Source organism: Diadema antillarum, unplaced genomic scaffold (assembly GCF_040938485.1).
Source record: "Diadema antillarum isolate AM-2024a unplaced genomic scaffold, OU_Dant_1.0 seq00000687_RagTag, whole genome shotgun sequence".
Lineage (NCBI taxonomy): Eukaryota > Metazoa > Echinodermata > Echinoidea > Diadematoida > Diadematidae > Diadema > Diadema antillarum.
This window is the reverse complement of record NW_027271592.1, coordinates 350,117-370,008: the sequence shown is the minus strand read 5'-3', so window position 1 is coordinate 370,008 and position 19,892 is coordinate 350,117. Positions and strand designations below refer to the sequence as shown.

At 40.2% G+C, this 19,892-nt stretch overlaps 1 protein-coding gene across 1 annotated transcript; it reads left to right on the top strand.

Moving 5' to 3' along the window:
• The first annotated feature begins 4,932 nt into the window (after positions 1-4,932).
• Positions 4,933-18,939, top strand: LOC139737253 (glutathione S-transferase alpha-4-like). Its single transcript, XM_071647929.1, has 6 exons — positions 4,933-5,028; positions 14,293-14,344; positions 14,847-14,979; positions 15,718-15,862; positions 16,872-17,009; positions 17,803-18,939. Exons 1-6 carry the CDS (start codon positions 4,939-4,941, stop codon positions 17,923-17,925), a joined length of 681 nt encoding a protein of 226 aa, XP_071504030.1. The 5' UTR covers positions 4,933-4,938; the 3' UTR covers positions 17,926-18,939.
• The last annotated feature ends 953 nt before the right edge of the window (positions 18,940-19,892 follow it).

Below are 19,892 nucleotides of genomic sequence, written 5' to 3'. Positions count from 1 at the left end.
AAATTATCTTTGAATTCCTCTGAGAATTATATGATCTTTCATATCTAATAAGAGGCTTTCCATCATCTCAAAAACTTATCATCAAAAAAGGTTAGAAACCTGAAGCCCCATCTCACCTGAAACTCTACTATCCCTTTAAGGACATGCATTCTTTAACGGAAACTCTTAGTCCATGTTTCCTATAGCACGTTGGCGGTAGGGAGAAGGGTAAAGAATGAAACCAGCAGGACAGTGCAAGGTTTCAAGAGATATGGTGGACAGCAAAACAGCAGATTGTTGAATGCTGAAGTTTCACAAAACATTCATACCATTCGCAACCAGGTATATGCAGATTACAAGAGGCTGCCCTAATAGTAATGTTATCGTCTCATAACGTTTCAAAACTCTTACTTTAAGTTAAAATTAGGATTAAGCAACTGTAACCATCTCCTTTTAGAGCATGATAGTCATTGTATCTCTGTAATCTGTGCTATAGATAATATTTCCTCTTTATTTTGTTTTATTACCAAAATGTAATTGATGCAAAGGATGATTTTCTTATTTTCTATCTTCCACTACAACTCTTTATGAAAAGATAAGAATTATTTTATTTTTGTATTTCTGTGAAAGAGAAAGAGAGTGTTCGTAGTACAGTGTATGGATTATTAAGCCTTGTACCTGGTATAATTTAACGCATTGTAGAAATCTCAAACACTGTTGAATAGGAGAAGCTATAGTTTCAAACCCGCCCGATGCGTATACTTCCTCGGGCAAGATATTTTATGGTCTCTATCCCTCTTGTACAATTACAGGGGTACAATGTATAATGTTTCCTGGCATCGCTGGGCAATGACATGTCTTTGTCTTTGAAAGCAGTTTGCCCTAAAGATCGTACTTAAAGTGGATTCGAACCATCATTGTTACCTGGTAAAAACTTTTCAAGCAACACGGGTCTTGAACCGCTATTAGATTGATTTTAAACCTTTTTAATGTCACTGACATGACCTTGTGTATAAACTTCTGTTACGTGATTGGCTTATGTGTGAAATGTATCAGCCGTTCCTGTCGTTATGTGGCTGATCGAACGTGAACCATCATACTGGCACTCAGGGAATTTGAAGCTGCCGAGAAAAAATGTTCATGTCATGTTTTGTCAGTCTGTTCACTAACCGTGAAATGTATCGATCGTTCCACAGTTGTTTAAGTAATGAAATGCAAGTATAGAAAAAATGTCTTTCATTGTTTCCTTTGGAAGGTCCAAGCGAAGGTGTTTGCAAATTGATAGTAATACGCAATCATGATATCTGCATACTTGAACATTGTCTATATAGTTACACTGTACAATGTATTTAACAAAATGCGTTGTTCATCTGAATGTGTGTGTGGGCGTAGATGTGTAAGGGCGTTATGTATACGTGTGTAATTGTGCGTCTGTGTTTGTGTGTGTGTGTGTGTGTGTGTGTGTGTGTGTGTGTGTGTGTTGAAAAGTGGCCTTACTCATCGTGTAGATAAATATGATATTGTGATAGTGTATTAATACTTGGGTTAACTGTTAACAAGTAATACTCGGTAACTGTCATCATTATACAACTGACTCTCGGAACATCTCTCATTTTCGTTTCTGAATAAATTCTGCCATAGTATGGAGCTGTCTGCCTGACCTCATGAGAAGATTTTCTAGCGTGTGAAAATGTTATTATAAACCTTGTAATCATTATCATCATAGTGTGATTAATATTGATTTAGTGCGATGGATACAAAAGCGCTTTGAGATATCTGCACGTATGTACAGTTAAAAACAGAATAACACTTCATTCGTTCCGGAAGGGTTCAATGTAACATTTTTGCAGAGGTGCAAATGCTGAAGTTTATAAACGTTATGCCTTTACAAAACAGTGGGCGCCTATACCATTATAGCAGATGGAGATGGCGATGTGCTATATGATAAAGTCTGAAGAAAACAGTGTCAGAGTAACTCAGTGTAACCATGGGAACGAGAAGATTGTAGAGTGATCTGTGTGAAATATCAGATGAAAGTTGGAGACATCATACATAACAATATGTAGTTGTTAGTATTTACAACACAATGGACATCATGCATCGCTGGTATATGGTGGATCGGCATTGACGTCAAATAAAGGTCTGAGACGTAGTCCGCAATTTCACTGAAAAAAAAAAACACAACCAAACACACCAGAAACCTTTTTTATTGTACCGTATACACTGTCAGAAAGACCAAAATCATTCCGTTTTCAGCAGGAAAATGGAAAGGCGGTGCGTATACGTCCTACTAACAAACCTTCGGATTCATGAACCTTATTTCATTTTCATTTCATTTCATCATAAAGGAACCTCCGAAATAACGAACTGTAAACGTTTTCAACTATTTGGCACCATCTGTATATACACAACCCCTTCACTTTCCCCAAACCGCACCTTCACCCCCTACAGACGTTCATCTCCTGTCACACCATTACTATCCAAGTTAGACTGGGACCTGTTACTCACCCGCCGTCTTCTTGCACAAGCAACAATGTTTTACAAAATACAACATAAACAGGTGAACATCTCCTTCCCAGCCATCATAATCCCAGCAACTTATATTGGCAGAAATGACCGCCTCCTCAAATACACAGTCCCGGAAGCCACAATTGATCCATACAAATATTCATTCCTCCCGAAGAACAACAAAACTGTGGAACCGCCTACCATACTCTACAATTACTTCAAGAACACGTACTGCTTTCCAAGAGGCTGCCCTCCCATCTATTCGGAACATAATTATATGCAGCCCCCAGTAGGATCCAGAATGCATAAATCCACCGGTTTGGTTTTTACTTGCACATGGCAAAATTTTTATTTTGTATAACTGATTACTAGTATATTTGCCATCAGACTGTAAATACACTCTGTGCGTTGGCCGTTGATGTCACCGTGTACCATCCCAGTATAGCTTCCCACGAAAAGCTGCAACAGGGATTACTTCTTCAAAATTCAAGCCCTAAATTCTCAATGTTTCCAATAAACGACACTGCCTTCTCTCGCTCTAAAAGGGGAATTTCAGACCAGTTAAAAGTTGGTATGGAAGGAAAAAGTAATATCTGATAAACACAACAGTGAAAATCTAATCCGTAGTAGATAAATATCACTAACATTAGGAAATTGTGAAGTTTCGTGAATTGTTGTAAAGCAATATGCGAATGATTGAGTGAGCTACTTATGTCATCCCAATTTTTTGTTAATCGTGTACGAAAATAAAATCAAAGTCCATATTTGTTCGTGCTATAAATGTTTAAAACACGCTATTCCTGGTTGAATAACTTCAAAATGATCAGCTAGACGAATTAGGATCAGACACAGGAGCAGTATGGCGTTGAACAAAACAACAACAACAACAACAACAAAACCCCTGGAAATTTTAAGATTTGTGTACACACTACGAGGGAAGTTGTGAAGCCACGATATCGTCAACTCACTCATTTGCATGTAATCATGTCCTCACTATTCAAGAGCGATTTCATGAAAGTTGGCGAAACTCAACAATGTTACGTTCATCGAACTTGTTCCTTAATCCTGGTCACTTTTAACTGATAATTTTTGAACAAATTTTCATTTGTTAAGGTTTTAGAATTAAACTCTTTGTTATCAGACTAACATTTAGCTGGTCGGGAATTACCCTTTAGGGGAAACGGGAACATGTCAAAGAAGTCGGTCCCTTAATGCTAGAAACATTGACCAATCAGAACAAAATCATAGAATATAATTTCGACATAATTGAACCATTCATTATTTTCTTTTTCATTTCATTATTGTTAACACGCGTATCTAAGGGAAAATTGATCTTTTTTTTTTCCGCAGGAGCGTGACCTGAATTATGTTGCGACGGGGCGCCCAGTGTAGTGCAATGCACATGACTTTACAAAAAAAAAAAAAAAAAAAAAAAGAACTCTGATAAGGCCAAAAAAAAAAAAAAATTGTTGCATTGGCGTAACCCGCCCGACCCTAAAAATTCCGCCGACCCCATGTTTTTTTATTATTTTTTTTTTGCTATCGATATCAAATATCTTGTTGATTGCGATCGCGATCGCACAAACCCGGAAGTGGAAACGGCTCTGGGGATATCGGATGTACGAGGGAGAGATCTAGCGCCTCGCTTAAGCCTTCCTTGATCAGTACGTCATCTGTTTCCAACACGGACACGTACTCTAACAAGATTTATTCAGTGTATACGTAGCATTCAGACTGCGATGTATTGTGCACAGTTTTGCCATAGGTTTCTTGTGTGGAGAACTTACACGAATCTGTATATGTGGGAATGTAATAGAGATCGCCGTGTGCGATGAAAAGATCGTACATATGGGTCAATTTGCATCTATCTTATCTAAGTCAAAATAGTAAAATATGAAGTGAAAAATATGAAATGAAGTGGGATTTCAACATCTTTAAATTCTGTGAAGGGGTATAATTCCAGTAATATCGGCCTCATAAATGATTTGTAGAATAGATGAACACAGCACATTCGGTGCAGCAGTTGTAACTGTTTACTGAGCTGAGCACGAGTTTTACACGTAAAATGCAGGTAGCAAAAAAAAAAAAAATCCACCCGACCGACCCTATTTGAAAATCTCATGTTACGCCAATACAACAATTTTTTTTTTTTGGCCTAAGGACTTAAAACTCAGCTTATATATTATGATGTTACATAGTCCTTAACTTTCACACATGAAAAACTTCTGTTAAAAATCAACCAGTGAGTTTTTCTCAAATAAAAAGTTTTATGCACTAGGCCCCTGGACTTTCTCGTGACAAATGTTGAAAAAAAGAAGATAAAGAAAGGGGCCAAAAGGAGCTGGTGTGTGTAATCAAATTGGCAACGTGAGATCATAGGACTGCCCTGTTGTGTCGTGTGCTCAGCGTGCTGTGTTTGCTTTCTTCATATTCGTACCATCGGCAACGGTCATGGCGGACTCGAAACCACGGTTAACATACACAGCTAGCAGGGGATTTTCGTCAGCCATACGGATCGCACTGGCTGCCGCCAAAATAGAGGTGAGGTCTGTGAACACAGGTACGTGTTCCAAACCCGCCAGCAGAGCCATATTTATGTTGTTACCCACGCCGATGAAAATCGGCAGGGGGTTATGTAAAGGGTTCCGTATGTTTGTTTGTTTGTTTGTTTGTTACCCACGCCGATGTAATCGGCAGGGGGTTATGTAAAGGGTTCCGTATGTTTGTTTGTTTGTTTGTTTGTTTGTTTTTTGTTTGTTTTTTGTTTGTTTGTTTGTTTGTATGTTTGTTTGTTTGTTTGTTTGTTTGTGTACAAGATAACAAGAGAACGGGTAAACGGATTTGCACGAAATGTTCAGGGAATGTTTGGATAATGACAGGAAAGAATCGATTAGATTTTGGTGATAATCGGTTGACCCTTGCAAATTCTGTGTGACCTTGAAGTTTTGACCCCATGGTATAGTGACCACTCCGAACATTTTCCGTTTCTTTGCGATTTTCCGCTACCATACAAATATGGCGCGCCATTTGATCAATAATGCCGATTAACTGTTCATCGCCGAAAAACACTGTTTATCGGCGATAAACACTGAAAAAACACTGTTTATCGGCGATAAACAGTGTTTATCGAACGAAAAACACTGTTTATCAACAGAGAAAAACTATGTTTATCGACCAAGTGATAAAGTGTTTATCGAGAAAAACTATGTTTATCGACCAAGTGATAAACAGTGTTTATCGACGAAAACTATGTTTATCGATCGACCGATAAACAGAGTTTTTTGTGATAAACACTGTTTATCGACCGCCGATAAACGGTGTTTATCGAGAAAAATTCTGTTTATCAGTTGATAAAGGTGTGATAAACAGAGCTTCATCTTGATAAACAGAGTTTATCGCTCGATAAACAGTTTATCGCTCGATAAACAGTGTTTATCGCTCGATAAACAGTGTTTATCGCCGATAAACAGTGTTGTTGGTCGATCGGCGCGCCATATACAAAAGCGTATCTCCCAAACGATCCGACTTCGCTGCATGCAACTCTGTTCGTAAGACGATCCAACTTCGCTGCTCAACACCATTCGTAAGAATTTCGAAATTTACGTTTATTTGAGGAACTATGTCCTTCTTGATTTATGAAAGTTCGGGGTTCGCTCTCCGTCGTCACAAACTGTCCCGTATTTGGTGATTTTTCAAATTAACATTGATTCTTTTTTTGTTTGTTTGTTGGAGGAGCATTCCTCAATCATGAAATAATTTTGCTCGGTCCCAGTCACACTGTGCTACACGATATGCGCACGCATTGTCAATGCGTGTTCAAGGCCGGTGAAAATGCATCGCGCTCTACCCTGTTGGCGCAAAATTGCATCGGGGACGTTGCGGCGCTCGTTGGTGACCGAATACTGGTGCAGTAGATATTTGCATTCAACCCTTGCATTGAATAATTGCCGTAGGGGGGTAATTGCCCAGGGGGTACGTAAATTTTGTTTTTCTTTTTCGCTTTTGTGGATGCCATCAAAGATCGTACACTGAATACGACGTTTGATACCATCACACTCTCGGCTTGCTATATAACCCGCAAGAAAACGGCGTATTTCTCGATTTTTAGCGTTATTTCAGCGACCCGTAGACCCTAACATGTTACTCTTAAAACGCGCGCTTGGAAAAGTTCCGATTCTGCACTTTTGACAGTGGAATTTGGGGTTTTCGATGGATTTTTGGAATAGACTAAAGGACTTTCGTGTTGTGAATGAGTGTTCTAGTATGTGAAATGATGTGATTTGCGTGTGATGTGACTTTAGAACAAAAGATCGTACACTAAAAGTGTACAATCTTTGGTAGAACTCACAGGCTGGTGATAAGTCACGCAGGGCTGCCCAGTGCAGTGGCTAGTTACCCACGCCGATGAAAATCGGCAGGTGGTTATGTAAAGGGTTCCGTATGTTTGTTTGTTTGTTTGTTTGTTTGTTTGTTTTTGTTTGTTTGTTTGAGAATCGATTAGATTTTGGTGACAATCGGTTGACCCTTGCAAATTCTGTGTGACCTTGAAGTTTTGACCCTATGGGTATAGTGACCACTCCGAAAATTTCCCGTTTCTCACTTTGCGATTTTCCGCTACCATACGAAAACATAAACTCCAAACGATCCGACTTCGGATCGCTGCTCAAATGTTCGTAAGAATTCCGAAATTTACGTTTAGGCCTGTTTGAGGGACTACTTGTATGTCTTTCTAGATTTATGAAAGTTCGTTCTCCGTCGTCACAAACTGGCCCGTATTTTGATGATTTTTCAAATTAACATTGATTATTTTTTTCGTTGGAGGAGCATTTGCTCGGTCGCAGTCACACTGCACGATATGCGCGCTCAATGTCAATGCGTGTGCAAGGCCGCTGAAAATGCATCGCGCTCTACACTGTTGGTGCAAAATTGCATCGGGGACGTTGCGGCACTCGTTGGTGACCGCATACTGGTGCAGTAGACATTTGCATTCAACCCATGCATTGAATAATTCCCGTAGACACTAATCATAGGGGTAATTGCCTAGGGGGTACGTAAATTTTGTTTTTCTTTTGCGCTTTTGTGGATACCATCAAAGATCGTACACTCATACGACCTTTGATATCATCACACTCTCAGCTTGCTATAATCAAAATATCAGAAAACGGTTTTTTTTTTTCGATTTTTAGCGTTTTTCGGCGACCCGTCGCGTAGACAATACTCTTAAAACTGGACTTAATTCGCGCGCGCTTGAAAAGTTCAGATTCTGCACTTGACGGTGGAATTTGGGATTTTCGATGGATTTTGGGAGGAGACTAAAGGACTTTTCTGTTGTGAATGAGTGTTACCGTATGTGAAATGATGTGATTTGCGTGTGATGTGACTGTAGAACCAAAGATCGTACACTGAAGTGTACGATCTTTGGTAGAACTCACTGGCTGGTGATAAAGCACACTGGCAATTAAGTGACCGAATTCTGGTAGCTGACCGAATGCACATTATGTTTACCCCGACTTTGTGGGTCTGCCGCCTTTGACGGCCCCTCTCTAGTTTGTTTGTTACCCACGCCGATGAAAATCGGCAGGGGGTTATGTAAAGGGTTCCGTATGTTTGTTTGTTTGTTTGTTTGTTTGTTTGTTTGTTTGTTTGTTTTTTGTTTGTTTGTTTGTTTGTTTGTATTTTAGCGAGTGGTATTGATGATAATTGTGTAGTGGTAGCAACACCTACTCACTAATTAATTAAGGTCGAATACACTATAGGAAATGGAGACATCGAGCACTCCCAGCGTACATGTAGATTGGATGGTTTATTAGAGGCTCTACACCAAGTTGTGGGAGCCAGTCACTGATGTGGCGACGACGAAATTGTGATACACTCTGCATTTTCACACAAAGAGCAGTCGATATTTATACATGTACAGGAGGTGACTCACCTCTCTGGTATCAGACAGTGAAACAAACAAGTGGTCAGTGTTGTCAAGCGGTTACCTTGGAATTGTTTTGAAGAGAACCAGCGGGGAGGATTAATGACCCACAGAGAGAGGAGGAGAGAGAGTGAGAGTGCATGTGTGGAAGACGGAGATCAGAGGTCGGAGCGGAGAGAAGGAGATTGTGGAGGAGAAAGAAGCAGAGAAAAGTTGAGCTGCTACAGTAGCTCCCCCCTAGTGAGCTTCTCGAAAGGTGAAGGAGAGATGTGAACGATAGAAAATGTAAAAGTATGCAGCGAGGCTAGAGCACATGTAGAAATTATAAAACGTACTGAATGGTTTGGAAAACGTACATGCTAACATTCGTTCAAATGTTAAATTTCGTGAACCGTTGTAAGGCATGAAACGCGCTATGTAATCGTATACATGACAATGCCAAAGTGAACGTGGTTCGAGAAATGCAAACGAACAAATGTCAATTATGCTGAATCGTTTCAAAGCAATGAACTTATCAAATTGTATGCGTCATTTACAATTAAAATGCATGGGATTTGGTAAACGTATGAACAATTGGAATTTGCACACAATAATTCTGTCAATTTACATGTTTTCGTTTCAAGATGACGATACAAAAATAATCACTGGCAGTTTGACGCGTGTCGTTGCAGGCAGTGTTTATAAACCGTGTTATCGCATATCGAAAGGCAACATAGAAATTTAGAGAATTAAAGCATGATCATCAGATCATAGTACAATTGAAATGTGCAAGGTGATGCTTACTTGACAGACATGATAAAGTAATCACGATACAAACGGTGAAATGAGTGTCCAACACGAATGTCCTGAATATGACTGAGTCTTTTTATCGCTTGCGATTATAACGTGCTCGGGTAAGTCCGGCTATCGCGGTTGACGAAGACTGTAGTGAGTAGGACGTGGCGTGGGCGAGAGTCGGGATGAACGGATGCGATGTCGATGTCAGATTGTCAGCTATCAACGGTCTCTCGACAGGACAGTGAGTCGCCTGGAGATGTCGTGTTGATAGTCGGCAAGCGCGAGATGGCCAGCGGCAGCAGCGAGTCGTGCCGGTAGAAGCCGATGCGCGATGTGTTCGAGGTCGAGCCAAAGTTAGGCGGAGGGCGATCGAGAGTTCGTGATGGTCGATGCGGCAACGGTCGGCGACGTCGAGTCGTATCGTGGCGTTGCGAGAGTTGAGCGATTCGTACCGCGGTGTGTCGTACCGTGTCGAAGCGACAGCTGTTGAGCAATTCGTATCATATCGTGTCGAGAGTTCGAGCGATTCGAATGGCGTAGTGCGGTTGAAGGCGGAGACAATGCTGGCAGGTGTCGGTGTCAGTGCGGCGATTAGGCGTTCGTGGATGTCGATCGTGCGTGCCTGCCGAAGGAACCGTCGAGGCGTGCGGCGGGTGAGTAGACGGCGGGCGTCATCATGGCGGGCAAAAACATGCAGCGTGCTCGTTGCGATGGCATGTTCGAAATCGATTGGCGTTGGCGTGGCGGGCGATGTCGTCGTCGACTGCGTTGTGACGTACAAAAAATGAGCGTATTTGCCGGCGTAAGTGATGGCAGGTCGAAATCGTCGAATAAATGTCAGTTCGTCAGGGCGCGATGAATTTCCCCGGCAGTAAGCGTAACATGGTTCAGAGAACCAGTTGAGTAGGGGAGTAGCTCATGACTAGAGAGGCGTGGTTGAAATGTCGATATGTGTGTCGATGAAATGCGTGCACGAGATCGAGGGAAAGTCCTTTAGGTGAATGTATTGAGGGAGTGGCCGCGTGCTGGTCGAGTGCATGTGGCAGCGCCGCAGCGGGCCGGTGATGAGAAAAAGGAGCGATCCCGTTGATGCAAAGTTGAGTGGTGCATATCGAAAAGCAAATTACAGTGATGCAGAAAATCGGCTCCGAGAAAGGGGAGATAGACTTAGGCAATCAGGAATATCCATCTCAAGGTGCAGAGAGGCAGTAGTGTCGGCAGCCATTGTTGAGGCAAGCTCGGGCGTGGTTGGAGTTGATGTGTCAGTCATGATTGCTGCGTTGTTGTTCGTAATACGGGGTCACCAATTTAGCGAGTGGTATTGATGATAATTGTGTAGTGGTAGCAACACCTACTCACTAATTAATTAAGGTCGAATACACTATAGGAAATGAAGACATCGAGCACTCCCAGCGTACATTGTAGATTGGATGGTTTATTAGAGGCTCTGCACCAAGTTGTGGGAGCCAGTCACTGATGTGGCGACGACGAAATTGTGATACACTCTGCATTTTCACACAAAGAGCAGTCGATATTTATACATGTACAGGAGGTGACTCACCTCTCTGGTATCAGACAGTGAAACAAACAAGTGGTCAGTGTTGTCAAGCGGTTACCTTGGAATTGTTTTGAAGAGAACCAGCGGGGAGGATTAATGACCCACAGAGAGAGGAGGAGAGAGAGTGAGAGTGCATGTGTGGAAGACGGAGATCAGAGGTCGGAGCGGAGAGAAGGAGATTGTGGAGGAGAAAGAAGCAGAGAAAAGTTGAGCTGCTACAGTATGTTTGTTTGTTTGTTTGTTTGTTTGTTTGTGTACAAGATAACAAGAGAACGGGTAAACGGATTTGCACGAAATGTTCAGGGAATGTTTGGATAATGACAGGAAAGAATCGATTAGATTTTGGTGATAATCGGTTGGCCCTTGCAAATTCTGTGTGACCTTGAAGTTTTGACCCCATGGTATAGTGACCATTCCGAAAATTTCCCGTTTCTCACTTTGCGATTTTCCGCTACCATACGAAAACATAAACTCCCCAACGATCCGACTTCGCTGCTCAAATGTTCATAAGAATTCCGAAATTTACGTTTAGGCCTATTTGAGGGACTATGTCCTTCTAGATTTATGAAAGTTCGTTCTCCGTCATCACAAACTGGCCCGTATTTTGATGATTTTTCAAATTAACATTGATTGTTTTTTTCGTTGGAGGAGCATTTTGCTCGGTCGCAGTCACACTGCACGATATGCGTGCTCAATGTCAATGCGTGTGCAAGGCCGCTGAAAATTGCACCGGGGACGTTGCGGCGCTCGTTGGTGACCGAATACTGGTGCAGTAGACATTTGCATTCAACCCTTGCATTGAATAATTCCCGTAGACACTAATCATAGGGTTAATTGCCTAGGGGGTACGTAAATTTTGTTTTTCTTTTTTGCTTTTGTGGATACCATCAAAGATCGTACACTCATACGACCTTTGATATTTGATGATTTTTCAAATTAACATTGATTGTTTTTTTCGTTGGAGGAGCATTTTGCTCGGTCGCAGTCACACTGCACGATATGCGTGCTCAATGTCAATGCGTGTGCAAGGCCGCTGAAAATGCATCGCGCTCTACACTGTTGGTGCAAAATTGCACCGGGGACGTTGCGAAGCTCGTTGGTGGCCGAATACTGGTGCAGTAGACATTTGCATTCAACCCTTGCATTGAATAATTCCCGTAGACACTAATGATAGGGGTAATTGCCTAGGGGGTACGTAAATTTTGTTTTTCTTTTTTGCTTTTGTGGATACCATCAAAGATCGTACACTCATACGACCTTTGATATCATCACACTCTCGGCTTGCTATAATCAAAATATCCCGCAAGAAAACGGCGTATTTCTCGATTTTTAGCGCTTTTTCGGCGACCCGTCGCGTAGACAATACTCTTAAAACTGGACTTAATTCGCGCGCGCTTGGAAAAGTTCCGATTCTGCACTTTTGACGGTGGAATTTGGGATTTTCGATGGATTTTTGGAGGAGACTTAAGGACTTTCCTGTACGTGAATGAGTGTTAATACCGTATGTGTAATGATGTGATTTGCGTGTGATGTGACTGTAGAACCAAAGATCGTACACTTCAGTGTACGATCTTTGGTAGAACTCACTGGCTGGTGATAAAGCACACTGGCAATTAAGTGGCCGAATTCTGGTAGATGACCGAATGCACATTATGTTTACCCCGACTTTGTACTTAGGCGTGGGTCTGCCGCCTTTGACGGCCCCTCTCTAGTTTTTTGTTTGTTTGTTTGTTTGTTTGTTTGTTTGTGTACAAGATAACAAGAGAACGGGTAAACGGATTTGCACGAAATGTTCAGGGGATGTTTGGATAATGGTAGGAAAGAATCGATTAGATTTTGGTGATAATCGGTTGACCCTTGCAAATTCTGTGTGACCTTGAAGTTTTGACCCCACTAGTAGTGACCACTCCGAAAATTTTCCGTTTCTCACTTTGCGATTTTCCGCTACCATACGAAAACATAAACTCCCAAACGATCCGACTTCGCTGCTCAAATGTTCGTAAGAATTCCGAAATTTACGTTTAGGCCTATTTGAGGGACTATGTCCTTCTAGATTTATGAAAGTTCGTTCTCCGTCATCACAAACTGGCCCGTATTTTGATGATTTTTCAAATTAACATTGATTGTTTTTTTCGTTGGAGGAGCATTTGCTCGGTCGCAGTCACACTGCACGATATGTGCGCTCAATGTCAATGCGTGTGCAAGGCCGCTGACAATGCATCGCGCTCTACACTGTTGGTGCAAAATTGCATCGGGGACGTTGCGGCGCTCGTTGGTGACCGAATACTGGTGCAGTAGACATTTGCATTCAACCCTTGCATTGAATAATTCCCGTAGACACTAATCATAGGGGTAATTGCTTAGGGGGTACGTAAATTTTGTTTTTCTTTTGCGCTTTTGTGGATACCATCAAAGATCGTACACTCATACGACCTTTGATATCATCACACTCTCGGCTTGCTATAATCAAAATATCCCGCAAGAAAACGGCGTATTTCTCGATTTTTAGCGCTTTTTCGGCGACCCGTCGCGTAGACAATACTCTTAAAACTGGACTTAATTCGCGCGCGCTTGGAAAAGTTCCGATTCTGCACTTTTGACGGTGGAATTTGGGATATTTGATGGATTTTTGGAGGAGACTAAAGGACTTTCCTGTTGTGAATGAGTGTTACCGTATGTGAAATGATGTGACTTTGCGTGTGATGTGACTGTAGAACCAAAGATCGTACACCTCAGTCAACGATGTCAGTGTACGATCTTTGGTAGAACTCACTGGCTGGTGATAAAGCACACTGGCAATTAAGTGACCGAATTCTGGTAGATGACCGAATGCACATTATGTTTACCCCGACTTTGTACTTCAGGCGTGGGTCTGCCGCCTTTGACGGCCCCTCTCTAGTTTACTATAGAATACTTACGGAGCTAGGAGATTAATATGTAAGCTGTTCAAACCCGTTTTCTTCTTTGACTAAACATAAAATTTTTATGTTTATATACTGATCTTTTTTTTTCCCCACGGAGGCCCACATTCTACAAACATTGTTTTTTCAGCGGGTCCCTCCCTCCATTTTTTTTTTGAGGGGGCATATTGCATATTGTTCACTTCATCCTGATCATTTCAGTATTACAATGTATAATTACTATAACGCTTCACTATTGTTGTATACTCTGTTCACTTCATTTCATATTGCCCCCTTTTTTCCTTATTCTCTGTGACAAAAGCAAGAGAAATGTATGCTTTGTGGAAAAATAAAAATATATTTGAACTGAACTGAATTAAATGACGAGTCTGTGAGGATAAGGTGCCGTACTTAGAGTGGGGCACAACGGCTGTTGCTAGCTGACTCGAACCAGGGACCTTGTATAAGTGATAATTGTCCCTTGTCTTATCCACTGAACCACAGGACCTCCTCTCAATATTATTAGGGAACGCACCAACCGCGCCATTATCTTTTGCGTGCCTACCAGCTGCAGATTAATATTCATGAATGTGTATTTGTTTTTTCTTATCTTTTCGTCATCTCTCTCTGTCTTGTATTTTTCTCTTCAGTACGAGGATGCCTACCTGGCGACGAGAGAAGATTTTCTGAAACTAATCGAGAGTGAGTACTATTAAAGGCTCTAGATATTCAGTTGTCTTGCTGTTTGTAAGACTACAAAAATTGGAGATAATTTGGTAGCGACTCGAGTCTCGCTGGTCTCGGAGACGTCTCCGTGACGTTCCCTGCGACAGGACTAGCCTGGTCTCCATGCAGGGAATCGCGAGAGAATCGAACATGTCCATTTTTTCAGAGACTTTTTCTATAGCACTGTATAGTCTCCGGTTGGTCTCGTAGACGTCTCCGCGACGTCTCCTTAGTTGCGACCAAGTCGCGGAGACTAATTTTGTCCGCGACTTGCGGAGACCCATGGACACCTATACACGCGGCGAGGATGTGTAGACGTTGTGGAGACGTCTCCGCGACTAAGTAGACGTATCAGAGATGTCGTGGAGGCATTTTGGCGACGTCAAATAAGTTGTCACCATGTTTGGAGACGTCCCGGAAATTGCCTTCTTGCCATGACTTTCTTTTCTCCTTTTTCTGGTCCCTTTTATTTGTCAAGCCGGGAAACTGATGTTTAAACAGATCCCTCTCCTCGAAATCGACGGCAAAAATTTGATCGGGAGTGATTGCATCATCCGCTATGTTTGCAAGAAAGGAGGACTCATGGGCAAGACGTCTGACGAAGAGATCAAGTGAGCAATACCCCCCCCCCCCCCACAACAAAAAAAGTCACAAAAAGTACAATTTCCCTGGACTTAATTGTTCTTGACATATTATGTAAATGGTTCTTGTTCACCCTGCTTTCTAAGAGAAGCGAGTCAAGTGCCCTTTCATTGTGCTAAAAAAAATTAAAATGTGTTGATTTTAATATTTTCACAATTTTCTCACAGGCTTCATAAAATAGTATACAGAAGTGTGTTACAAAGGACATGTATTTGGTAGCTGACATAATATAGGTCCGACTACAATTCTCCCCTTATAAAGCCAACATTGCAAAGATAATGTACCCTGCAATGAGTTGACCTCAAGCATGGAAATTGATTAACGTGTCTATATATAAGTCAATGGACGATAAACTAAAGCCTCGCCTCATCTTATAAATTTGCATAGTGATTGTGACTATTTCCACTTTAGGAAAGCATGAGTAATGCTTTCCGGTGTAATCTTATCCTTTCATGTCCACTTTCTTTCGCTTAGCAATGTCACAGTATATAATTATACATTTAGTAATACATTGTCATTCATTTTAAGAGTGAAAGGTTGTGGAAACTGTGTTTGACTTATCCAGATACAAGCTCGTAAAAAGGCAAAGAGAAAATGATCTTCTTGCCATGTCTATTCAGGCGAAATTTTGTCTTTCTGAAGAGGGATGCAAAAATGTCACGTTACTTGACGTGGCATGAAAAAAGCTGTTATCTCTTCTTTTCTAGGATTGAAATGTTGTCGCATGGAGCCCGAGACATGCTGAAGGCAGGCCTTGTAATGTTCAAATTCTTTGAGCCAGAGAGGAAGGACCAAGAATTGCAGCGCGGTCTCAAAGAAGCCAGGGAACGGTATCTTCCCGTCTTTGAAAAGGTCACATAAAACTCTGTCTGTACACCGTTCATATGAGGTTTTCTATACTTGCCATCATAGATTCAGGCAGAAAGACATATTTTTTCCCCGATACATTTAAGACCTACCACCTTATCTACAGATGTTACACACACCCACTCTTACTCCTGCATTACTGTATTTCCCCTCTGTTTTGGTGTCGACTTGATTACGTTATGCTGCTGGATGTTAGGCTACTTAATTGATGATTTTATGTAGAAGTACTATATCAAACCAAACAAGAAACCGAACATGGCTGACTCTTTACGTCATTATACTTCGGAGATAATCCGACATATAGAAGGAAGTCGTCAACAGAATGATCAACTGTTTATAGTCTTATTGTAGCTTATTTGTTAAAATCAGGCGAAATGGATGCAGGCAATTTGTAAGTTTTTCCATTGATGAAAGATACTCACTCACACACACACACACAAATATATATATTATATATATATATATATATATATATATATATATATATACATGTTTTGAAACAAGGAAGGAAAAACTGACCAGAAACAATTGTAATAATAAACAGCGAAAACTTTTTGAGCAAAGAAAATGGGTTTTCATCGGGATTCGAACCCGAGACCTCCGGATTACTAGACCGGTGCTCTACCGACTGAGCTATTGAAAGCCCTAGATCGGTGTTCGTCCCAAACCCTTAACTCTGTTTGCTCGTGTGGTCAGAAGTTTTCGCTATATATATACATGTATATATATATATATATTTGAACATGCAAGTGTGAAATTGATTGTATCATACAATCAATTTCACACTTGCATATTCAAATCTGTTTAGATTTCAGTGAGACACTGAACTGTGACTTTTGTATATATATATATATGTATATATATATATATATAGGCCTATATATATATATATATATATAGGCCTATATACACATATATATATATATATATATATGTATATATATATATATATATATATATATATTATGATATAATATACATTGAAATCTTCCAGACATTGACAGACAACTCGTCTGGATTCCTGGTCGGCGATTGCTTGTCCATGGCGGACATCGTGTTCTACGATTCCGTGAGCATCATCAGCGACGATCCCGACCTGGAGAAAGAGCTCGCCAACTTCCCCAAGTGCAGAGTAAGCTCAAATTCAATTTCAATTACAAGTTTGTTTCATTTCGGTTTTTATCAAACAAACCATTGGCATTTGACGACATTTTTAAAGGATTTTGTAAAGTAAAGCGTGGAACAAATGACTTCTGAATGAAGTATAGAATACCATTGTGGGAACTATTGGACATGATTGGGATATTTGACATGCTTCTCCTTGTTAGTGATATTGTTTTTTGCAGGCATAATTTACCATTTGCAGATGAAACAAAAAACTCAGCATTAGTGCTTCAAAATAATTCTAAAATGTGAGTTAAGGATAGAAACAACCGCTGTAAAATTTGAATCGGTAAAATCGATGTTAAGTCTAAATTGTTGAATATAAAATGTGAACAATTACAATAAAAATGTTTCCAGACTAAACCGTCTATACGGTTACAGTTTATTGAGAAAAATACAGATATTTCCTTACATTTTAGGCTTTATCGCGATTTTTTTTTTCATGTGGTAGTATGTTTTGTGCATGGTACAAGAGACGTACACATGCATTAAATGTCATATCTCGAACATTTTTACAATTACTTCAGTTCCCAAAGGAAAACAGGACCTTTAACGATTAATTCAGTTTTTGTATACTGGCATCAACGTGACTGTTTCAAAGTACATTATTAACCTTATAATTATGATTTAACTTAAAATCTCAAGAACACTTTATCTCGCTAACCCCTAATAACCAATTTGTCTGCATTTTTACAAGAGTTACTTATTGTCTTCTATGCGTTTGGTTTGTTCTATTTCTCCTTGACATCGCATCTGTGCAGGCTTTTATTGAGCACTTTCGAAATCAACCGGGTTTGAAGGAGTTCATGGTTGGTCCCCACAACTTTCCTCTTTTGTCTGAGAAATTCGTGCAAGTAGTGAAGGACATTTTCTCTTGGGTATAGGTGTAGTCTTGTTCGAAAAGATTGTAATTCTGTTACATACACGCTTTCTTTGACGGAAACTCAAATCCATAATTATATTCATGTTGACTAGTAGTGAGAAGAGTACAAATAACCAGGGTAAACTTTAAGTAACCGTTGAACCACACAAGATTACCTTTAGATTGTCCACGTCACTGACATGTCTAAACTCTGCGTTTGGCTAATGTATGTGTAAAATGAAGGATATGAATCATTTCATGTTATCACTGCTTATTGTGTTGCTTATAGTGTGAACCATCGTACTGGTACTGTAGTCAGCCTGAAGATGCCGAGAAAGATTTTCCGATGCTATTACCATGATTATGATTTGTTAGTCTGTTCAAAGTGTGAACGTACTACTCCGAGATTTTGAAATTGCCCAGAAGTATTGTTCTGTGCTAACGTGTTTTCGTCAATCTGTTCATGCACTTTGTCCAATGTATCATTCGTTGCACAATAAGTTCTAATTTCTATAGAAATGAGTAAATGTAGAAATATATGTCTTTATGTATTTATTCTTAGAATGTGCAAACAAGAAGTTTTGCAAATCAATGATACGCAAACATGATATCTTTACTAGACGTGCTGCTTAAAATGGGGCCAATTTGACCCAGAGATCATGTCCAGTAATCAAACAAAAATTACAGTGTTTGTGTGCATGTGTCTGTATGTGTACGTATGTAAGTACCATGCAGATGCAGATTCCTTTTTTATATTCAAAATTCTTTCTTTTTCATTCGTAATATTAACAGTGTGGAATTAATGTTGTCATAAGGAAAGTTGTATTATCTTGTAATGAATTGATTTTTATATTGTTTATATGACAAAGAAAGAAAAATTTAAAAAAATGACAAAAACAAAAATATTCAAGAGATTTCTTATGTGAACGAGGCTTAAATTGAAACCATACATGTCGATCTTTTCCACACCCGGTGAAGAGATCAAGTTAAGAACTATACGAACTACCATTATAATGAAACCAGCCATTCCGTTAATATACAGGTGATTTTTTTTATGTACAATTTTCCTGAACGTATGTAGTCTAACTGTGAAAAGTGGACTTCCGACAAGCGTTTATATCTTTGAAGTGCGTTATCTTGTTGCGTTATGTATTCGATTGAATGGTCGCTAGTGCTTTCGTGCACATCTCTTCGTGAAAGTACAAAATAAACAGGGAAAACACCATTATGATATTGTCATCGGGATCCCCATTTTTCGTATTCATCGTGAGTTTTAAAGTTCCTGACCCAAAGATAATTTCTATACCAGCCAAGCAATAAACTTACGGCGTAATACAATCATATCCTCTCACGCCATTTTCTTCTCTTATAATCGCCAGCACCAAACTCTAGCTGTGATGGCTCAAGTTCATGTACTGTAGGCAATATTCGGTGAAAGCAAGTCCATCACTTTCTTTTTTCATCCGGTTGAGGTTAAACTTCCATCAAATACTTTACCTGATTTTACATGTTTTTTTTGTTTGTTTGTTTGTTTGATAAAATCAACTTGAACAATTGTGCATGTAGAATTTCATTCCTCTCTGGTGGATTCTCGTCATTGAGGGTGTGCTTCCGCCGTGACTAAGTCCGTGTATAGTATAGATCCTACGTAGTTATACAGTAACATGAGGCTATCATTTTCACCACCTTGCCACCATTATGAAATTTTTGATTACAATACATGTATATACCATGTTTTAAATAAAGGGTGACATCATAGTACTTGAAATCCTCGGACGTAAATTATCAACCAAAAACCGATGTATAAAGAATCAATTAGTATCAGAGAAAGAATGAGTTGGTTGAAAGCGAAAATCTGCATCGTAGTCCCTCAGTGCAGTCTTGTCGCTCCTGTCAATCTTGTTTCAAAACTAGCAGCACCCGTGGAAATCCACGGGTCTGAGGGGTTTTATTTTTTTTTTCTCATAATACGATTTTGCACATTTTTAT